General features: G+C 40.7%; 4 protein-coding genes across 9 annotated transcripts in view; 2 read left to right on the top strand and 2 right to left on the bottom strand.

Annotated features, from left to right (window-relative positions):
- LOC107273209 (lysosomal alpha-glucosidase) overlaps nt 1–3,568 on the top strand; it is a 6,762-nt gene extending 3,194 nt beyond the window's left edge. For all 3 annotated transcript variants that reach the window (XM_015751153.1, XM_015751152.2, XM_025090516.1), the window contains exons 5-10: nt 99–421; nt 840–1,235; nt 1,305–1,583; nt 1,692–1,993; nt 2,067–2,514; nt 3,229–3,568. In XM_015751153.1, coding sequence (XP_015606639.1) covers nt 99–421; nt 840–1,235; nt 1,305–1,583; nt 1,692–1,993; nt 2,067–2,514; nt 3,229–3,546 — 2,066 coding nt within the window. In that variant the 3' untranslated portion in view covers nt 3,547–3,568. The remainder of the gene's footprint in view (nt 1–98; nt 422–839; nt 1,236–1,304; nt 1,584–1,691; nt 1,994–2,066; nt 2,515–3,228) is intronic.
- Nucleotides 3,569–4,230: 662 nt separating this feature from the next.
- Nucleotides 4,231–15,785, top strand: LOC107273220 (gonadotropin-releasing hormone II receptor). Of its 3 annotated transcripts, none has more exons than XM_025090524.1 (10): nt 4,231–4,478; nt 4,618–4,987; nt 5,274–5,517; nt 6,547–6,668; nt 6,763–6,868; nt 10,885–11,083; nt 11,175–11,364; nt 11,460–11,668; nt 12,336–12,460; nt 15,266–15,785. In XM_025090524.1, exons 2-10 carry the CDS (start codon nt 4,929–4,931, stop codon nt 15,320–15,322), a joined length of 1,311 nt encoding a protein of 436 aa, XP_024946292.1. In that variant the 5' UTR covers nt 4,231–4,478; nt 4,618–4,928; the 3' UTR covers nt 15,323–15,785. The 3 variants fall into 3 exon arrangements, with proteins under 3 accessions (XP_024946292.1, XP_015606659.1, XP_024946294.1); XM_015751173.2 differs by having other exon boundaries at nt 10,885–11,092; XM_025090526.1 differs by lacking the exon at nt 15,266–15,785 and adding an exon at nt 11,848–11,932 and having other exon boundaries at nt 10,885–11,092.
- On the bottom strand, nt 12,854–14,576 carry LOC107273221 (very-long-chain 3-oxoacyl-CoA reductase). 2 transcript variants are annotated; one of them, XM_015751177.2, is made up of 4 exons: nt 14,334–14,576; nt 13,732–14,107; nt 13,330–13,673; nt 12,854–13,253 (listed from the first exon to the last, which is right to left on the bottom strand). In XM_015751177.2, exons 2-4 carry the CDS (start codon nt 14,104–14,106, stop codon nt 12,983–12,985), a joined length of 990 nt encoding a protein of 329 aa, XP_015606663.1. In that variant the 5' UTR covers nt 14,107; nt 14,334–14,576; the 3' UTR covers nt 12,854–12,982. The 2 variants fall into 2 exon arrangements, with proteins under 2 accessions (XP_015606663.1, XP_015606662.1); XM_015751176.2 differs by having other exon boundaries at nt 14,344–14,575.
- Nucleotides 15,786–15,965: 180 nt separating the features above from the next.
- LOC107273206 (golgin subfamily A member 6-like protein 6) lies at nt 15,966–19,254 on the bottom strand. Its single transcript, XM_025090515.1, has 5 exons — nt 18,842–19,254; nt 18,597–18,781; nt 18,323–18,520; nt 16,964–18,251; nt 15,966–16,896 (listed from the first exon to the last, which is right to left on the bottom strand). The coding sequence occupies exons 1-5, from the start codon at nt 19,001–19,003 to the stop codon at nt 16,030–16,032; spliced, it is 2,700 nt and encodes an 899-aa protein (XP_024946283.1). The 5' UTR covers nt 19,004–19,254; the 3' UTR covers nt 15,966–16,029.
- Between the last annotated feature and the right edge of the window lie 145 nt (nt 19,255–19,399).

Here is a 19,399-nt window from a genome sequence, read left to right as displayed (position 1 = left end):
GGGAGGGACAATTCATCAAATTCTGAGAGGTCAGGGTACGTGGTATTCGGTGATACGAATTATGCTAGCCGTATGACTTGTGTCTTCTTCCTTTTCAGACAGTGTATCAAATTTGATTCCGTACGTTCATTATCCCGAATTTTCGGTTTCCATTGCCAGAGCGAGTTCCAGTGTGAATGACAGTACGTACATTTGGACGACTGCCAGAGGTCCACTTATCCTTACGGAATCTTATTGGGAATGGAGTATATTCATGACCAACAGTACGGTTTATGGGCTGAACGACGTACAATTGAATGGGACCACTAATTTTATTTACAACAACGAAAACGGTACGATAATACCGGCTTTTTTGGGAATAACCGAAAACGGCGACGGAATGGCATGCTACGTGGATTACGAGGGACCAATGGAAATTAAGGTATGAAAATATTCGCTTGTAAATATTAAAAAGTTATACGATGAAGAACATACAAAAAAATTATGTCAAATTTTAAACTCGTGTCAACCAAAAAATGCAGAATCTGCCAGTTTGATATATAGATGAAGAGAGTCTCGCGAATTCGTGAAAACGTGAAATTCCTCGATGCTGATAAATAATAAATCTTACATTTTTCTGAAATCAAGCGAAAATATTTATATCGAAATGCATAACACGCGTTACCAACGCGCTGATTAAAAAAATGTTTAAATTTCCTTCAATGAGAAAAGCGGTCACGGTGAAAAATTTTTCGAAATCTTATTAAAGATAAATAATAAAAGATTCATCATTCCCTGGGATAATCTCGTATATTTTTGTTCTCATCTTTTCTCCCAATTAATCCGTCTCTTTGAAACAGATGAATAACGGCTCCAATCTGATTATACTCCGCGGCTTTTCTCTACCGGAAATGATCAGCGTCCATATTTTTGCGGGACCGACGCCCCTCGACGCCGTTCGCCAGCTCGGGACATCCTTTTCACATATGTCTCAAACGCCCAAGGGAATGAGCCACGGGTTACACGTATGTCCCAATGGAGACCTGACACCCCTCGAAGACATCATCCTAGACCTAAATAACACCATCCTGATAACGGAAGTCATCAAGGTACCCTGGGACAGCCATTGTCTTCATCAGAAACTCTGCCCAACCATAGAGCTCAACCTGACCGATGATGCGCTCAAGAAGATAAACCTAGGACGCGAAATCTTATCCAGCACCAACAGATCGTTCCAGCCCCATCTAAGTCCCATGGTAGGAAAACAAAAAAAAATTTACTTAAAATCCAAAAAAAAAAATACTTCATCGATCAATTCGTTTCAGCTTTTCCATGGCAACGCCAGCTTAAGCTCTCATCTCGGAAGTGAACGTCTTCTGCTCACCGATAACAATACCCAAATCTACAACGGCCTTTATCTCGCTAGCCCAGTTGTATATCCGGATTGGGCTAACTCTCGAGTGCCTTCGACCGCAGAGAGCTACTTGCTGAACTACATCAAGGAGCTCCGGACGGACTTGATATACGTAAGGGATAGTTGGCCCAAAGACGAACAGGGTATGGACTTTGACGGGTCTTCAATGGGATTCGATTATATGCCCCAGGTCAGTAAACTACTAATGGCCCAGTAAAAAACAATTTGTTGCCTCAAAAAAAAATATGTCCTACACTGATCGCTAAATAGAGACTTTTGTAAAATGATACATCCACAGCCCTTGCGGGACCTCATGTGCAACATGACAGTTCCATTTGATCTGATCTCATCCACCTCATCCGTCCACCACACCCGGCACAATTCGTACTCGAGAAGCTTCCGGAATTTTATCCAGAGCAACGCGACGGTCTTGGAGCTACGTGGAATTGCGGGCGAGGCGGGAAATTCAAGTTGGGCATCACTGAGGAAGGCTATTCGCGTTGGGGTAGGTTCCGGTCTGGTCGGACTACTTCCGCCTCCGATGTACGTCTGCGGTACTGGTACTCACGCCGTTTACTTAGAGGCTGATCTGTGCGTGAGGTATAAATTGGGGTTATGTTACGAAATAATAATAATAATATAGCCGAGGTCAAGGTTCACCATAAAATTACAGATGGTACGGAGCAGCAGTCCCATGGCCTCACGTCATGGTCCTACCCGAGAGGTTACCCGGTTCTTCGTATCTACCGACCGCAGCATCCCTAAACGCCGCGAAGCTCCTCCGATTACGAGCGACCTTGGCCACTTATCAGCACACCAATCTGGCCAAATATTACAGAGAAGGGACGCCGGTCATGGCGTCGACGTCGCTGTACTATCCGAAGGAACCGGAAGTACGGGATAGCTGGGACCAGTTCATGTGGGGCGAATCCATCTTGATCGGCCTGGTGACTCTTCCTGAAGTTTATCAGGTGACCATGTGGATACCTGGTCAATATACCTGGAGACATCTTCAGGGTGGTTCGCCAGTGACGTCATCCAACTGCTCCACTTCCGTAACAGCCGCCATCGGTGAGATCGTCAGTCTCCTTCGACCTGGACACGTCGTTCCTGTTCACGAGGTTGGAATAGCTTATCAGATTGGAAAAGGGGGTGATAGTGGGGGGGGGTCAGTCAAGCCAAATGCCTATTTTAATACGAAACGACAGGTTTGCCCTTTCGCACGTCTGAATGCCCCGTATTTACATGGGACAAGAATGCGGAAGAATTTTAATCAAAATTTTGCATTTTAATTGACATTTCGATAATTTTTGAAAAATTCATTTATTTTTGACTAATAAATAATTAGCTGGACATACGCAAGCTTTCTTGAGATCGAAATCGTGGTATTTTGGTGGGACGTGATATTTTGAAAAAAAAAAAAAGAACAGGCAGATTATCGCAGATCTAATTGATCTTTTCGAATCTATACTGCGCCCAAGTTTTTAGAGAATAAATTCGTCCCTATTTTGACACTTGGTTTAATACGTCTTCCTCTTAGACACAGGAATCCAATATCTGTTTGGTCACGGTACCAGTGTCAATAGCAAAGCTGGATTCACGCGTATTTATCTCCTCTTGAGGTTCTGTTTAATCGTAGGAAAAAAAGGCTCGAAAAATCCTTCAACCGAAAGCTCAGTGCTGCCAGGCATATACGATTGATAAAAGATGCTGTCGGTCGGATAAAACGAACTTATACTGTAATCCGCAATTCAATGGATTTTCGATGATCGATACGTCGGAAGACATACTTAGGTAACGGGAAATTAAAAAAAATCTTTTTTTTTTCTTTTCAGACTGTCGCAGACACGACCCTGGGTACCATGAGAAACGATCTTGACCTGCTGGTGAATCTGCTGTGCGACAACGAGTGCCTGGCCTTTGGCAGCATTTTCTATGGGGAGGAGGAGAAGGGGGGTGATTTTTTGAAAATCGGTACAACAAATTCGAGTTTCACTCTCGAAAATATACTCAGTGTCCAGAATTATGCGTGCGATAGAACTCAAGCGCAGTCGACTTTTATAAGGAGCGTTCAGATTTTGGGCACCGAATCGCATAGGATTAATCAAAATTTATGCAACCTGACTGAAGATACGTACGAAATAATTTTTTAATAAAATATACAAATAAAATCCATTTCTAATTTGTATATCATTTTTTTTTCCACCCCCAACGCAACCCAACGGGTATATAAACACACCCCCTGTGAGTTCGAGGTGCCAATTTTATAATATTTCTTTGAAACTCATATACCCATAGGTATCGATAACTTTCGATGAATTTAGGAACACTTCGATAAATTATACCGGAAATTGAGTTACGATTCAAATTGCATTACTTGTTTGAAAACTTTTCCTTCAACAATTTCGTCACTTTCCGATAGGATCGGGTTTTTCGAAAATTCATATTTTTCAAAATAAAATTTATCAACTAGTTTTTTTTTCGTACTTTTTCCAATAATTCTCCCAGTCATGATTTTTATCGACACTCGTTGCCGTGCTTTTGGGTAATACGAAACGTCAGACTGACAGTTCACTGATAGAGGAATTAAACTTTTCCCATATCTGACACTTTGTCGTTCTCTAATTGTCTCTTGCCGGGGGATAGGAGGGAGGACGATAAAATTGTCTAAACAGTATCAATTCTCAACGTGATAGCCCGAATGACAAATGCGACTGTTATCAGATACCTCAACGGAAAAGCTTCCGTGAGCTACGGAACCTTTTCGAGCTTGCGTACTGGAATTTCTCCAGATACGCGAAGCCGCGTTCTCAACATTACGACGCGTCGCGCACACTCGGGCACATCGGGTCCGTACTCCACTGAGAGACCTAGGACGTCGCGTATATCCGCCAATTTCGATTTTACCTAAATCCTATAAATTTTAATGCTTCTCAAAATTTGTGAGTGTCGAAAATAAGAAGAGAAATGACAGAATTAAACGAATCGGTTGATCGATGGGATTTGACCGTGAAATAAATAATTTTAAAAAGTTCTTGAAAACTTCGACAAATCGTATAACGAAACGATAAATCGAGGCTCGATGGTATAATTATTGAATTTTTGAATTTCAATTACTTGCCTTGTTTCAATTTTTTTTTTAACCACATAAAATTTCTTTTTCCGGTTATTCACGTGGCAAATCGATCCTCCGTTCGTTTCATTAAATAATTTGTTATTGACAGTTCAACTGAGAGCGGCAATTCATCAAATTCAAATTACGCCAATAAACAATCGTGCATCTAGACAATGTAACAATTGCCATGTTGATAAACAAGTGCCGTTGCGATAACAAATTTAAACGCGTTAACCTGCTACTCGATACACGCGACATACACGTACCTGTTTAAAAACAGCCTTTTTGGGGTAAAGCATTTATTTTTCGCAAAAAATATAAAAATTTCAAAAATGTACAGCGGGGTGTTGTGAGTGATTAAAACTCGTAAAAAAAAGTGACAACCGTAAAAAAAAGACATGGCGGGAAATCAGCGATAAAATGTTGGATAAATTCAAAAACTCAAAACCACGTCTTTGGATAATGAACGAAACCTCAAGGTAAGAGCGAACGATTGATCGTCCATCGACTCGACCGATTGCATAAATATAATTGTTGTACAAAAAAAAAAATTTATCAATAAAAAAAAGATCAGCGAAAACAAAGTCAAAAACTTCAGAAAATCGTCAACCGAAGTACTCTGAACCTCCGTACCGTGTTAACCAAAAATTACAAAAATTAAATAAAAGCAGACAATATTTTCACGCAGAATCGCAGGAAACAACATTTTCTAGCGAAACGACGTACCAATAAAAATTAAAAAAAAAAAAAAAATTTCCTTTCCAGAGCAGCGACCGTCGCTCGCACCGACATGGAGAATGCCACCCTGCCGCCGGAGATGACGTTCACAGACCAGTCGCTGACTCTGGTGATCGCCTATTGTCTTTGCTTCGTCGTAGCCGCCGTCGGCAACCTGACAGTCTTCGTGACCTTGTTGCGCAGCCGTAACCGTAGGTCACGAATATCATTGATGATCTGTCACTTGGCAGTGGCTGATCTAGTCGTTACTTTCATCATGATACCTCTTGAGGTGAGGATAAAAAATATTACACGTGCACTTAAATAATTTATCAGCCATTGAATATCATTAGCACCGTTAAGCATTATTAACAAAATAATTATTAGCGCACGTAACAATTTTCATTAAGCGCTCCCGACCGAAGCTTCATTAAATTCAGAAACAACAACGTACTATAGCAAAGTTACCAAAGCCACTGATCATCAAACGCAATAAGCAACTTGCAATTGAAGCCAGCAGAACAGCGATTGTCATCGATCCAGGACTCGCATGACAAGAGAGACAATTTCCTGTGCTCGGCTCTAAATAAGCTTGTAAATTGGGAACAGAAACCCGGTAGTAAATTGTGATATTTGCCAAATTCAAAGTCAAAGCCGATTTCATGTAGCAATTATGAAACTAACTCAGCTTGTGTTGTGGTAGCGATTAATTGTCAAAATATTAATATGCATGTGCCTTAATAAGCATCAATACAGGCCTAATTATAAATATCAAAAGCAGCGCGTGTCCCAAATGAAATTAATTTAACGGATGAGACACACCAAATTAGCCCTATGACTGTTCGGCAAATTGACAGCGTGTATTTATAAGGGATACGTGGATGTATATATGTATATATAGCGAAGCTTTGGATACACGTACTTTATACAATGGATGCATGTCTAAGTAAATTTTTAATCAAAGGTCGCTCAACCCTTTCATTCCGTATCGAGGTCAGATCAAAATTTTCATAAAATTAATAACACGGTATAACAATTTACGATCGCGTTTTTTGACGAGCGATATAGATATATGTAAAGAGAATATTTAAAATTTGGACAGTCACGTAATAGGTACATTTTTTTTACCTTGTCAATCTATATTAACAATCCCCCATATTTGCCCGGCACGTTCGCCAAATCCGAAATAAAATAATTTTCACGCGGCGGGTTACGAAATTTTAAGAAATTGGCTCGGTCGAGGAGATAAGAAGAAAAAAATATCAAAATTTAAAAATCGACTATATGCAATCGATGCGTAATTTCGATTAATCGATTACAGGTTATCTGGCGAATCACCGTAAGGTGGATGGCTGGGAATTTGGCCTGTAAGATTTTACTATTCCTTCGGGCCTTCGGGCTTTACTTGTCTAGCAACGTTCTCATCTGCGTTTCTTTGGACAGGTTCTGTATATGCTTTTTGATAAATTATTAAAATCCTTTCCGAGTCACGTTAAAAATTCAACTTTGACTTTTGAGCTCCAACGCCATCTTTCAGATACTTTGCCGTGCTATATCCGCTGCGCGTAAACGAAGCAAGAAGACGTGGGAATCGGATGCTGGCTGTAGCCTGGATTTCCAGTGTTATTTGCGCGACGCCGCAGGTGAGCTACGTTTTATTGTTAGTTGCTCCGATCGTTCTTCTTTTTTCATTTTACTCTGCCGTCCAACTGCCCTTTATGCGTGTACGGTGAACAGAGAGGCAATAATGCCAATGTTCAAATACACAAAACAGTACTGGGGAACGAGATTAAGAATGAATTCATTATAAAATCCAATTAAAGCCAAACGTCCGTCAAGGATCTAAACAAAACGTGTATCCGATAAATCTGCCGAACGTTTGATCCAAGATATTTCCAAAGGATTGAAATCTCATGGGAAATAAAAAATAAAGTGAAGTTAGCAAATCACTCTCAATGTAATTAAAACTTGCGAAACGTCACTTAACGCGATTAATAATTTTAATAATTTTTATGGAAATTCATGGGAAATTTGAAAAAGCAATTTTTCGAAATGGCTCAATTTCTTTGAATTAAATTTAATGCTAATCGCGCTAACTTTGAGTCAGGTATATTTGCAATTTTTTATGGCTACGCTCAAACGTCACTTTGAACGGAAGGCCAATTCGATTAGGAGAGACGATGTGAAAATGGAAATATCTGCCTTCTTCGTATGTCGCACAATTTTTCGCGAGTGATGAAAATTAATCGAAATATACGTACGTATGATTTATCGCAATTAATTGAAATATCGACAAAGTTTTCGTATTAATCAAAAATTAATCAAGCGACAAGAACCAAAATTTAATATCAACATAACTTCCGCTCTGATTACATATTTCGCACAAATTCACTCCAACCAACTATAAAGCCCACTTGTTCATTTCCGCCGACTGTACAATTTTCAGGAGCCTCTCGAGTCCAGTGAGTGCACTATGCAAGCAAGCCTATATGCACTGCACAGTAACACGCCATACACCACGATCAGGAATAAGAAAACTTTTCCTGATAACTTTTTAAAAATAAATTTTGTAAGCAAAAAATTATTCCAATAATTCACCTGCGACCTGATGCTCATATTTATTTTGTTCACTGCATGAAGGGTCGGTATATCGAATTCAATGAAAACGAAAATTCTTGGCGAAACGAAAATTGTCAATCGAGATATTAGCCCGTGGCAATAGCAATTGGCAGGTGGGAAACCATTAGAAAAATAAATATCGTCCAAAGAAAATACAGCTGTTTATCCTTTTCTCGAGCAGGATCCTCAGACACATAGAAAAAACTAAATCCTAATAAAGTTTGAGGCAATAAAAAAATTTCAAATCCGACACCCGTTATAACTTCACTATGTAAGCCCGTATTACCGAAATTACGATCGAGATGTCGTCGGAGAAGTTGAGAATATTTCTGCTCAAATCTTTCAAATTCTCAAATCCAATTTGTATGTCCCGTTTCCGTATGTCGCGATGAAGATGAAAAAGAAAGTTCGTGAAAATGCTGAGCGACTAAAAATCAGATCCAAGAGAAAAAACTGACCGAGATCAATTTATTTTCGGTACACGAGGTTGAATCGAATGTCAAGAATCTTGAACTTGGTCACTTTCATTAATGGCGAACCAATGTCACGTGGCTCCCTGGACTTGTTCAATGGCGACCGAACACAGCGACCCTTGTCAAACCCATTTTCTTTGTACACAGCGGCGAAACTAGAAATTCACTTGACAGAAAGGATTGCTAGGACGTTTCTGACAAAGGTTATTATAGGTTAGGTCGGGTACGAGGAAGCTCTAAATTCTCTAGATCCCTGATCGTTTAGGCTTTACGTAAAAAGTTTCACCAAGGAAATTCCGGCATTTCGAAACGAGTCAGTAATAAAAGCACGACGAGACAAAAAACAAATATAGTTATACCAAGCCCAAGAAGCCCTTGATTACGATAAGATTAATTCGATTCGAAGAAAAAAAATCCTGACTGCGCAACCAATGAAGTACAGGGGAAGAAACAAAGAGTAAGGTGATACCACGAGAGTGAACAAAATGAATTCTAATAGATAACAGCTGACGTGATATAATAATTTGAGGTTATGAAAAGTGATTAGTTAAGTCACAAGTCATAATGACAAATGAAAGATTTCTGAGTAAATTTTTAAAAAGGATTTAAAGATCGACCGTAGTTGAGTGGAAGCTGGAAAGAGGGGCAATGATAAATCAGAGAAGAGAAACGAAAAAGATAGGGCCGGGTGAAAGGGAACAAGACGAGAAAAGGGTTGGAATGGAATTGGAAATAAAAAATTGATAAAAGGAGATACAGAGCGACAGGGAAGAATGAGAATAAAAAATAATTGTATCAAATGGACCAATTCCCTGATTATTTTGGGGATCCAGCCTTGACGTAGAGAATACTACCGTCACAGACAATGAGATTCTAGCTTTAGATACAGAGTATAGGATGAGACAGGGATGAAGATGCAGAGAAATTATCTGCGAAGACTCGAAATTGGTCCTAGAGTCAAAACATGGGAAATGGAGTCAGACAAGCGTAAGCGAACGCAAATTGACGTGACTGCTCCTCTGGTAGAGATCGCAGTAAGGGATGCTGATGCTCGAACCGTCTTGCATATTTATTGCGGAGTTTACTGTGATAGCAAAGTCATATCACGAGGAAGGAAGAAATTGGAAAAATATGTAACGAAAACAAACAGAGAAAAAGAGACAGAGGGGTGATTGAAAGGTCCGAGAATTGAACTCTACATAGAACAGTCTGAACTTCTTGAAAACGAGAACTCTGACGAAAACTTCGGGTCGCGTAAAATCAGCAAGTGCAAATGGATGCACCAACCGGAGCGAAAGGCTACGGAAATGCATGCCGGTTTAATCTGCTAGGTTGAGGTAGGTCGGAGGAAGCGTCAAGTAACCAGTGCCGGAGACAGGGGCAAATGAACGTATCAGACCGAACCTAACCTATAAAATCGAAATCCCATCACCAAATAATAAATCGGGAGGACTCACCGGAACAGCTGATCGGTGAAGGACGAGAACTGCATCCAGGGTACACTTGGTTAGGCACTGGCACTGTAGAACAAAACTGCGTTTTCGAAATGCATGTAGAAAATCTATAGGATTTTCTGGATATTGCGACAACTTTTTATACCGTATAGTAAACACAGGTAGAGGAACTAGTAAACAACCCGGGAGCGCGAACCGGCTCGAGCCACTCCGATCGGCGTCCCAAGTCAGACTGACTTTGAAGCAGCCAATCGGCAATAGTAATATTTGAGAACTAATCGTTCCGATTGGTCGAGATCCTTATAGCCGATAACTCATATCATTTCCCTCGAGTTTTCCCTTTGAACTAAAGCGAGAGCCTTGCTTAGCGAATCGGTACGCGACTCCTGGAGATCATCCGCGGTCGCTTCCCCAGGGCATCGGGGACAGCTGGGCACCGGATTCTTAATTCGGGTCAGGGTCCTCTTTGGTTCCTGTACAGAAAATCAGGAAGTACAGGAGTCCTCTTCGTTAGATTCATATCGAAGTCGATTTGAATGTTTTTTTTTATTTTTACCAAAAATACTCATTATAGTCATTATAGTACTTATAGTCTATAGTCATTATAGTACATTATAGTACAATACTCAAATAATCATTATAGTCCATTATGGGGACGCCTTTATGAAGAATGTGTATATTAAGAAAATATAAAGCAGGGACTCGTAATACCGATAAATGAACGTGGCTTTTAAATTTTAATGGTAAAATAAACCTTGTTTTTCCACGTTTTAGCAAAGGCTACATTAAATTGAATATCATTTTTTTTTAAATGATATATTTTTAAAAATATATTATTGACAATATCGTCTTGATAGGAATTACTTTTTAAAACGACGCATCGGAAACAGGAATAAATTTATTATCGAAAAGTTTATAAAAAGTAGCCTGAATATTTTTTCAGGACAATCAATAATTATTTTAACCTATGATAACTTGTCGATGGAATGATCCGATTTTAAAATTCATCCATAAGACCGTCCTTTAATTCTCGATACAACAGCTCATCGCAACGACCATGATTCACGAGTCCCAAGTGACTAAGTTAAATATTCGTTCATCACTTTTTTTCAGAGTTTCATCTTTCACGTCTCGCCCCATCCAGATTATCCAGATTTTCATCAGTGCGTAACATTTGGATTTTTCGTATCGAGAGTCGACGAAATAATTTACAATCTCTTCGGATTGCTAGCAATGTACTTCATACCCCTGACAGTGATTTGTTGGGTCTACGCGAAGATCCTGCGAGAAATCAGCAACAAAAGCCGTGAAAGTAAGCAAGGTATCAGAATGAAAATAGTAGAAAAAAAAAGAAATTAATAAATCATCCAAAATTTATCCACCAATTTATAACGACCGATTAGCCATCACCAAATCAAGCAGCAACTGTACCCTGAGTAGCTCAGCAATGAGCGGAAGTGCTGGACGATTGAAACTGAGAAGATCAGACATATCGAGTATCGAGAGAGCAAGAAGTCGAACCCTAAAACTGACGATAACGATCGTCGCTGTATTTATATTCTGTTGGACGCCATACGTAGCAATGTCGCTCTGGTAATTATGAATATTGCGGAATGGAAAAAAAAATTTTCAAAAAATTTTTTAAATAGTCAATAATCAATATAAAGTAAAATAATGCATCTTTTCAGGTTGATATTCGACAGGGACAGTGCGAATTTAATAAACGCGCCGATTCAAGACATATTTTTCTTGACCGCAGTAGGAAACTCATGTGCCAATCCACTGATTTACGGAAGTTATTCCGTAGAATTTCGCAGGGAATGTTGCAAGCGCTTTTTTCTCTACGGATCGTCGCCCAAAGTCGACATGGAGATGAAACTAGTACGTCGCAGTACCGGTGAGCTTATTTTTGATTAATAGATTCTTATTTCGCAATTGTTTATCGCTATTGCTATGGGCAATAACAATGGCAGATAACGTATCTATGACTATGGTGAAACAAGAGATACGTAAACTGGCGCCCGGGAAAAAAAAATTTGTCAAAAAAAAATTCGAGATTTCCTCTCTGTATTGCAGGACGACAGACACCAAAGATGAATCCGGGCGCCAGTAGACTTCTCGAAAAAGAGTGTTCGGCATACTGTACACAGCCTGTTTAAAGGTGGGTTTTATAATATATTATACAGGGTGTCCTGGAATAGAAAGATGTGGAGTACACCATCAAGTAGAAGAGGAAAATTTGAAAGAAAAAGTCTTGATCCATTTTTTGCCGAGCTTTTCTCTTAAAGTTATAAACAATTAAAGCCAGCCAGTAAGCGCGTGGCTGTACCCACTCAGCATCCCTCTTATCTTCCACTTGCCGAATTCTTGGATGCTCAGCGAATACGCCCGTTGATTAGCTAGCTTTAGTTGTTTAAAACTGAAAAAGGAAAGCTTTGTAAAAAAATGGATCTCGATGGTGTACTCCACGTATTTTTCGGTAAGCAATGAGTAATTTTAAATATAAAATTCAATTAAGAGATTATAATTATTCGGTGATTGTGATTTTTGGAAAAATTTTACAGTGGGAAGTGGACAGACTCGTAGTACAATGACGGCCCAAAGCGCAACTATGGTTCCCGCACAAATTCCTGATAGACTCAATTCCACGACGACCGACGTTCTCGAGAGGACGTCGCGCCAGGAGATGGTTAGTAAAGAATGTTGATAATAACAGTACGCCTATCCGCGACAGATAAGTAGGAAACTTCTTTATCGACAATTCGGTAAGGCCTTGCACTCATTTCCCTATGGGTATAAGTGCGTGACTCGTAATTAAAGTTAAGAAAGAAGCGTGCTCGGTGATGACTGTAAATTTACAAGAGACTCCACGCTGTTATAACTTTCACCTTGGGTAACAATGACGTCCGGTTTGATTACACTAATCAATTGATGTATTCGTTTCCTAACGTTTTAATAAGAGCGTCGGTACCGTGACCTCTGACCCAGGGCACAAGAGTTCCCGTGATGGTCAGAATACGATTGTTTAAAAAAATAATTAAAAGAAGTAACGTAACTTGCAAAAAGCGAAAACGCAAAAAGGTTATCAAAATTAAAGTAATAACAATTTATTTTTTAACAAGATTCTTGTAAATATATTAATCTGAACAATATGACCCTGTGACCCTTCGGTTGTCACAGTGTACATATAACCATGAGACTATTCCGTGCGTTAACTGGTCGCGACACTCTCACGTTTCGGAATGTCCTGCACGTCCTTACTCTGGTCCCTCAACTTCTTCCTCAAGGCTCGACCGCGAATATTCAACATCGTCTTAGCTACCAACCAGACGGCGCCCTTTTCGCACATACACTGCAGCGCATTGACAATCCCAATTATAAGATAATGAGGCGGATATCCGGTGGTTCTGGATTCGATACCGATGGTCTTCAAGGAGGCTTCGACGAATTTCTCAGGTGTCGGTGCCATCCACGTGGCCTTCCTAAGTCAAAAAAGGAAAAATTTTTCATTACCACCTTCCTCACCACTGGGTCAAACGTGTTGACAAAACGACATACTTAATTTTTGACATCTTCGTCGCTACCGGACCAGGCAGCACGCACTGTACAGTGACACCTCTTGGTGCTGCTTCAGCAGCAAGATCAGCACTCAGTTTGTCAACGTAAGCTTTGCTAGCGGCATACACCGACAGATAAGGACTAGGCATCGCGGCGGATGCAGAACTAATATTGATAACGATTCCTCGACGTCGTTCCATCATTCCTGGTAAAACAGCACGCGCGACTCCGGTCACGCCTGCCACGTTCAGTTGAAGAATCCTGGCAAGATGTTCCTCGGGAACGTTTACGAAGACCTCAGGGTGATCGTAGCTCAGGCCAGCATTGTTGACAAGCACACCAACCTGAAAAGCCCCAGGATATTAAAGACTGAGGTATAAAATATTATTAATAAAATCTTACCTCCAGCTCCTCAATGGCTTTTGCTATCGTAGCATACACAGGTTGACCCTGGGTCAGGTCAGCCTCTATCACTCGCGTCTCGACCCCGTATTTACTTTTCAACTCAGCCGCCACCTCGTCCAGCTTCGACTGGGTCCTGGAGATCAGGACGATGTCCATTCCCCTAGCTGCAAGGGCGCTGGCGAAGGCTTTACCCAATCCGTCGGAGGCTCCTGTCACGACGGCCCATCTGCCCTGAGACGCGACGTCGATCCCAAGACCAATCGTCGGCGCTATTATCTTTTTCCATAAGAGCAAGCTCAGCCTCACAAATATCCGAAGTCCCACGGCGGCCACTATCACCAGGGCTATCTTCTCTAAAGTGGACAGCGTCATTCTGGAAGACGGGAACAACTATTTTTACGTCACCTCAGACCTCGTTCGCTTGCGAACAAATTTATAGAAGCAGCTTGCACTACTTTTAAAACTTGATAACGCCTATCGTCAAACTGTCCAGATGATAGCAGGAAGTTTACGTTATCTCCGGAATGTGCCGATCGATCGAAAAGTTCAACCGGTCGACAGAGTCCATTTTTATTTTGGAATTATTTTATTAAACTCACCCAACCTTACCTGCTAATTACATTCGTTCAATAAACTCCCAGCAATTCACCAATTTCTTCTATATCTTCCGTTATCACCGTCACTGTTCACTCTTCGACGGACTGACGACTCCTGGCTCATCCAGGGTGACACTAATCACTCGGCACTTGCTTATCACTCTGATACCAATGGCAGCACCATCTAACGACGCCACCGCGTCGGTGTATCACGTTCCGACGAAAAGGTCCGGTCGATGCTCCTGCTCGTGGTGGAAGTGCGCGCGCGCGCAATGTCACGGCTTGCTGTGCATCCCTACTGCTAGAATATTGAGGTCTACTCTTTCTTTGGCACACTTTGTGCCAGCTGACTGGGCCGGTATAGATATTCCTGAAACTAGGCTAACAATAAGTTTTCTTTGTAAATGCAGAAATTTTTGTAAAAATAAATTCGTCAGACCGGGACAACGATTTCGAATAATTTAAAAAGTCCATCAATTTCCAAAGGTGGAAAGTTATTATTTTTTTGTAAATTTGCAGCCGATCCAACTTTTGGAATTTTTTCACTCGTTCCTCGTTTATAGGCTATTTTATTACATTTTCTTTTTTGGCACTCTTCCTTTCTCCTGATTTCACGAAGGTGCCGTTTCTTTATTACGTGTATGCGTATACGTATATTTGTATGGCTGAGTACCGTTGCTCGGCACTGACATTGAGACCGCGTGCCCACGTTTCTCTTTCTATTTTTGAGTCTCTCGAGTCTCAACCTCAGGCAGCGATACCACGTCGTGTAACAGTAGGTCAATATATTCAGGGCGTCGCACTGGTAAAAGCCGTCAGCTCTCGCTCTTACTTTTAGACAAGTCCCGTTTCTAGATGTTCTACGGTAGCGAGGATGCGCTGTATGTGTAAATGATTATATTTACCATTTTTTTTTCTTTTTAACCTTCTTTCAGAAACTGGTCACCAATCAGCATTTTTTGCAAGTACCCAGCATCAGGATACCGGAGTGAAGAACGCGGTTGGGAATTTGGAAGAAAATTGCAAGAGTTTTCGGTTTTTAAAACTTTTGACAGACTTTGGAAAATTCCATACCTGTTGTATGAAAATGTGGGATGGATTTTGATAAATATGGAAAATGGCTACGCGTAATAACTACGTGGAATTGTGCGTAGATTGTTTTGTATGAATTTGAATATAAATTAAGAATGACTTGGAAATTTGTTACGTTCTCATTGTTATTATTTAATCAATATTCATTCGTTCGTTCAATTGTATTTCGCGAGAAGTCAACGGAAACGCATTTTAATTTCAAAATGCTAAAGTTGACACGGTTTATGATTTCAAAAATCATTGTGCGACAGTAAAATAAATTTTAATATCTCAGTGTTTCGCGTAGAAACTGAGACGCGCCATTGCGATATTATGTAAAAAGTGTAATGTATTGTATTATCAATAAAAATATTTTCCGTAAAATTCAGAGTTTCTCCAAAATTTTTATGGCAACCGTCATGTAAATTTTCAAAAGTCGAGAAATCAGGAAACAAAAGGAAAATGTGATTTTTCATCGGCGTAAGTAGAAAGTAGTCGCGTGCTTGAGACTCTCTCACAATTTAACGATTCTAATCAAGAAAATAGTTGATAATAATACTGATAGCCATTTTGTAAATGTAATTAAAAAATTTTATACAATCTAGGAGCAACTTCGATTATCGTATAATTAATCAGCTTCCAAGTCAGTTACTTTCATTTCCATCTCTCTTGGATTCTGTTTTCCTTTCTGTCCTGTCTTCACGATATTCCTGCCGTGAAGAGCTGTCAAGTTTCTATCGGCCTGATGAAGCGTTTGAAGATAATATCTTCTCCAGAGAAGAGCATTCGTATCGACAGATTTGGTCCAGTCGTGCCATTCCGAGCGGGTGACTTTCTTGTCCTGCATAGTTTCGGCTTCCCTTATGGTTTTACGTATCCAGCTGATCCACCGATCAGCTGTACTGGTTGTGCTGTCGATCCAACTGGACCAGTTACGAATGTCTACCGATTCCACTTCAGCTGGATGCTTCTTCATGAAATTCAGCTGGGAGTCTGTGATCGTCGTCGCCAGCCAAGATGACAATTTTCCTGCCAGAATATTCACGCAGTCTTTCAAATTTTCAGTCAGGAGTTTCGGATCCTCGGATTTTATTAGATTTGTGAATTTTTCATAAATTGCATATTTTATGCGATTCGCTATTGGGTCGTCTCCGGAACTTTGTGTTTCTTCTTGTATGATTTTGTTGACCGCGTCGAAAATTCTACCAAACGTGACGAACGACAATTCAGTTTTGAAAATCTTTCTAATATCGTCCATGTTCATTGAAGTTTCTCGTGAACGATCCCTAAGTTTTTCTTCTAATTCCTTTTTCTCTTGCTCTTCTTTAATCTTTGATGCTTTCTTCGCTTCTTCTTCTGCTTTGAGCTGTTCTTCCTTTGCTTTTTCCTCTTCGCGCTTTTTCTTATCCAATTCCTCTTCCTCTTCTTTTTTCTGCTGTTCCAACTTCTCTTTCTCCTTCTTTTGCTCCTCTGCTTCTTCCTCTTGTTTCTTTCTCTCTGCCTCTGCTTCTTGCTGTTGCTTTTCTGCTTCCTCCTCCTGCCTTTTCTTTTCCGCTTTCTGCTTTGAGCTGTTCTTCCTTTGCTTTTTCCTCTTCGCGCTTTTTCTTATCCAATTCCTCTTCCTCTTCTTTTTTCTGCTGTTCCAACTTCTCTTTCTCCTTCTTTTGCTCCTCTGCTTCTTCCTCTTGTTTCTTTCTCTCTGCCTCTGCTTCTTGCTGTTGCTTTTCTGCTTCCTCCTCCTGCCTTCTCTTCTCTGCCTCTTCTTCCTCCTGCTTCCTCTTCTCTGCCTCTTCTTTCTCCTGTTTTATTTTCTGTAATTCGTCCTCTTCTTCTTTCTTCTTTCTAGCTTCTTCTTCTTCCGCCTCTTTTCTCTTCTCCTCTTCCAAATCCTCCTGCTTCTTCTTCTCCGCCGCTTCCTCTTCTTCCTTTTTCAATTTTGCTTCCTCCTCTTCCGCCTTGATCCGCTCGGATTCTGCCGCTTTTGCCTCCTCTTCTTCCTTAAGTGTCTTCTCCGCCTCGGCCGTCTCTTCTTCGGAAGGTTTCGTCTCATCGACAGCTACTTCTTCATCCGGAGTTTTCTTTGATTCTTCTTCAGTTTCCGTTATTGCGTCACTTACTTCCGTTTCTTCTCGAACCGGTGTCTCTGTCACTTCCTCGCTTTTCTCTTTAGACCCTTCTTCGTCCTTAGTTTCACGAACATCTTTCTCGGCGCTCTTCTCTCTCCCTGGTTTATCCCCCTTCTTCCCTTTACCTTTCTTTTTATCTTCCTTTGTCTTCTTCTTGTCTTTCTTAGGTTTCTTTTTCTCTTCCTCCTTCTCGGTAATCACTTCTTCCTCTTCCTCCTCTTCCTCCTCATCATCCTCCTCCTCGTCCTCCTCTTCATCTTCATCTTCGTCCTCTTCTTCCTCAGACTCATCAGTTTCCATTTCCTTCTCTCTGCGTCTCCTCTCACACTCTTCCTCCAATTCTTTCTTGTGCACTTCAGCCACTTCAAACAACACACCAGAGATCCAAGAAGCGACCATATCCGCAAGCAGTCGCATTTGCTGGGACTTCCGGTCCTCCTCCTGCACGGGCGTGTAGTTTAAAGTATAACTGAGTCGTCTAAGAATTACATCAGCAATATCCTTGAACTCTTCCTTCGGTATAGCGCATTTCCACTCCAATATGCTCTTCACGAAGCGTTCAGCCATTAAATATTGACACTTCACAGCTTCCTCGTCAAGACCCAAAGAGTTCACGCGTTGTGACCTTTTCTTTTTCAATTTTTCCTTACACTTGTACCTCGGATCCTTTTTCTGTTTCTTGTTCCCACGTTTCTTCTTATCCCGCAAGTATCTCGAAGCTTGCCTGAAGGAAACAATTAATCACACAACGCATTGTCGATCTAACCACCCAACTGAACAGTTTTCTATACTTACTCAGGTGTCATGCAGGCTTCCCCTTCGAGGACCTTAATCAAGTTGTCCACGAATTCCGGCGGAAGCGTGGAACCACGTTCCTCAAGCGTCGCCGTAATTCGTTGTCTCGTCGGCAAAGATAGTTCATTGATGCGTGCTGAAATTGGCCGAATTTTTCTGACAACCGGTTTTCGCAAACATGGCGGCGGGCATTTTCGACTGAAATAATTAGTTACAAAATTTTAGTTTATGTTCTACAAGCAATCGTCTCTATTAATTTTTTATGTCGGATCACCTAGGAGTCGCCAAGAGGTCAATGTATTCTTTCTTCGACAGACAGTGTCTCGGTATAATTTCCAATTTAGGTAAAGTACACGGTTTTTCATAAACCAAAACGGTCGTCGTTTTTGGCGCTTTCGACAATTCTCCTCGTCTACCACGGCAGCAGTCAGCATCGGATTTTTCAGTGTTGCCATCAGCCTGAGGAATAATTTGAATACAAAGATAACGGTAATCTTGCTATTTAATTTCTCTCCCTACCTTGCTCTTTTTCTTCAAATTTTTATCACAACGAGCCTTTGCCCGTTTCTTGACATTAGGCCCATCCTCTTTAGCCTTCTCATCCTTTTCACCTTTCACAATTTCATCCTCTACCGGAGTTGCCTTGCGTACGTCCTCAGGTTCGTCTTCGTTTTCTTCCATTCCTTCAATCTTATTTCACCGTGTTGCTCCACGTTTGTGATCACACTTACTCGGTAAGATTTAGAATTTAAAAGCCAAAAGGGAAGGTTACGGTTTTCGATATTGCCTATAATTTTACATATCCAGCCGAGAGGTTTGAGTTACAAAATATTCATTGTACAAGAGGTTGCCTATTGCATTTTGTTTTCGATTTAAGATCTCTTCATATTTTCAAGTAGCAAAATCCAGTAGTCATCGAATTGCTGAGCACAACAATTCAAAGAACAGCAATTCCTTTATTCTCCGAATCAGCATTGCAAACTCTTGCTAATTCCAAACACGTCCGACAGACGACACCGAATATCGCATATGATTCTACTTCTTCCGTATCATACGAGAGTCGGTAAGGAAGTTTCC

The sequence above is a fragment of the Cephus cinctus genome, unplaced genomic scaffold (assembly GCF_000341935.2).
Source record: "Cephus cinctus unplaced genomic scaffold, Ccin1 Ccin1_scaffold1506, whole genome shotgun sequence".
In the NCBI taxonomy this organism is placed as follows: Eukaryota; Metazoa; Arthropoda; class Insecta; order Hymenoptera; family Cephidae; genus Cephus; species Cephus cinctus.
The sequence above is the reverse complement of the archived record's forward strand: the minus strand, read 5'-3'. Positions and strand labels throughout refer to the sequence as shown.

What these genes read in the sequence shown, in the direction of transcription:
- LOC107273206 (XM_025090515.1), bottom strand. Translation starts at nt 19,003, where the DNA reads ATGGAAGAAAACGAAGACGAACCTGAGGACGTACGCAAGGCAACTCCG. An exon ending in GAAGCCTGCATGACACCTGA is followed by an intron (nt 18,252 to 18,322) that starts GTAAGTATAGAA and finishes TGTTTCCTTCAG; the next exon opens with GCAAGCTTCGAGATACTTGC. An exon ending in CAAAGGAAGAACAGCTCAAA is followed by an intron (nt 16,897 to 16,963) that starts GCAGAAAGCGGA and finishes GCAGAGGCAGAG; the next exon opens with AGAAAGAAACAAGAGGAAGA.
- LOC107273221 (XM_015751177.2), bottom strand. Translation starts at nt 14,106, where the DNA reads ATGACGCTGTCCACTTTAGAGAAGATAGCCCTGGTGATAGTGGCCGCC. An exon ending in AAGCCATTGAGGAGCTGGAG is followed by an intron (nt 13,674 to 13,731) that starts GTAAGATTTTAT and finishes GGGGCTTTTCAG; the next exon opens with GTTGGTGTGCTTGTCAACAA. An exon ending in ACGAAGATGTCAAAAATTAA is followed by an intron (nt 13,254 to 13,329) that starts GTATGTCGTTTT and finishes TTTTTGACTTAG; the next exon opens with GAAGGCCACGTGGATGGCAC.
- LOC107273220 (XM_015751173.2), top strand. Translation starts at nt 4,929, where the DNA reads ATGTTGGATAAATTCAAAAACTCAAAACCACGTCTTTGGATAATGAAC. An exon ending in TCATCATGATACCTCTTGAG is followed by an intron (nt 5,518 to 6,546) that starts GTGAGGATAAAA and finishes AATCGATTACAG; the next exon opens with GTTATCTGGCGAATCACCGT. An exon ending in ATCTGCGTTTCTTTGGACAG is followed by an intron (nt 6,669 to 6,762) that starts GTTCTGTATATG and finishes GCCATCTTTCAG; the next exon opens with ATACTTTGCCGTGCTATATC.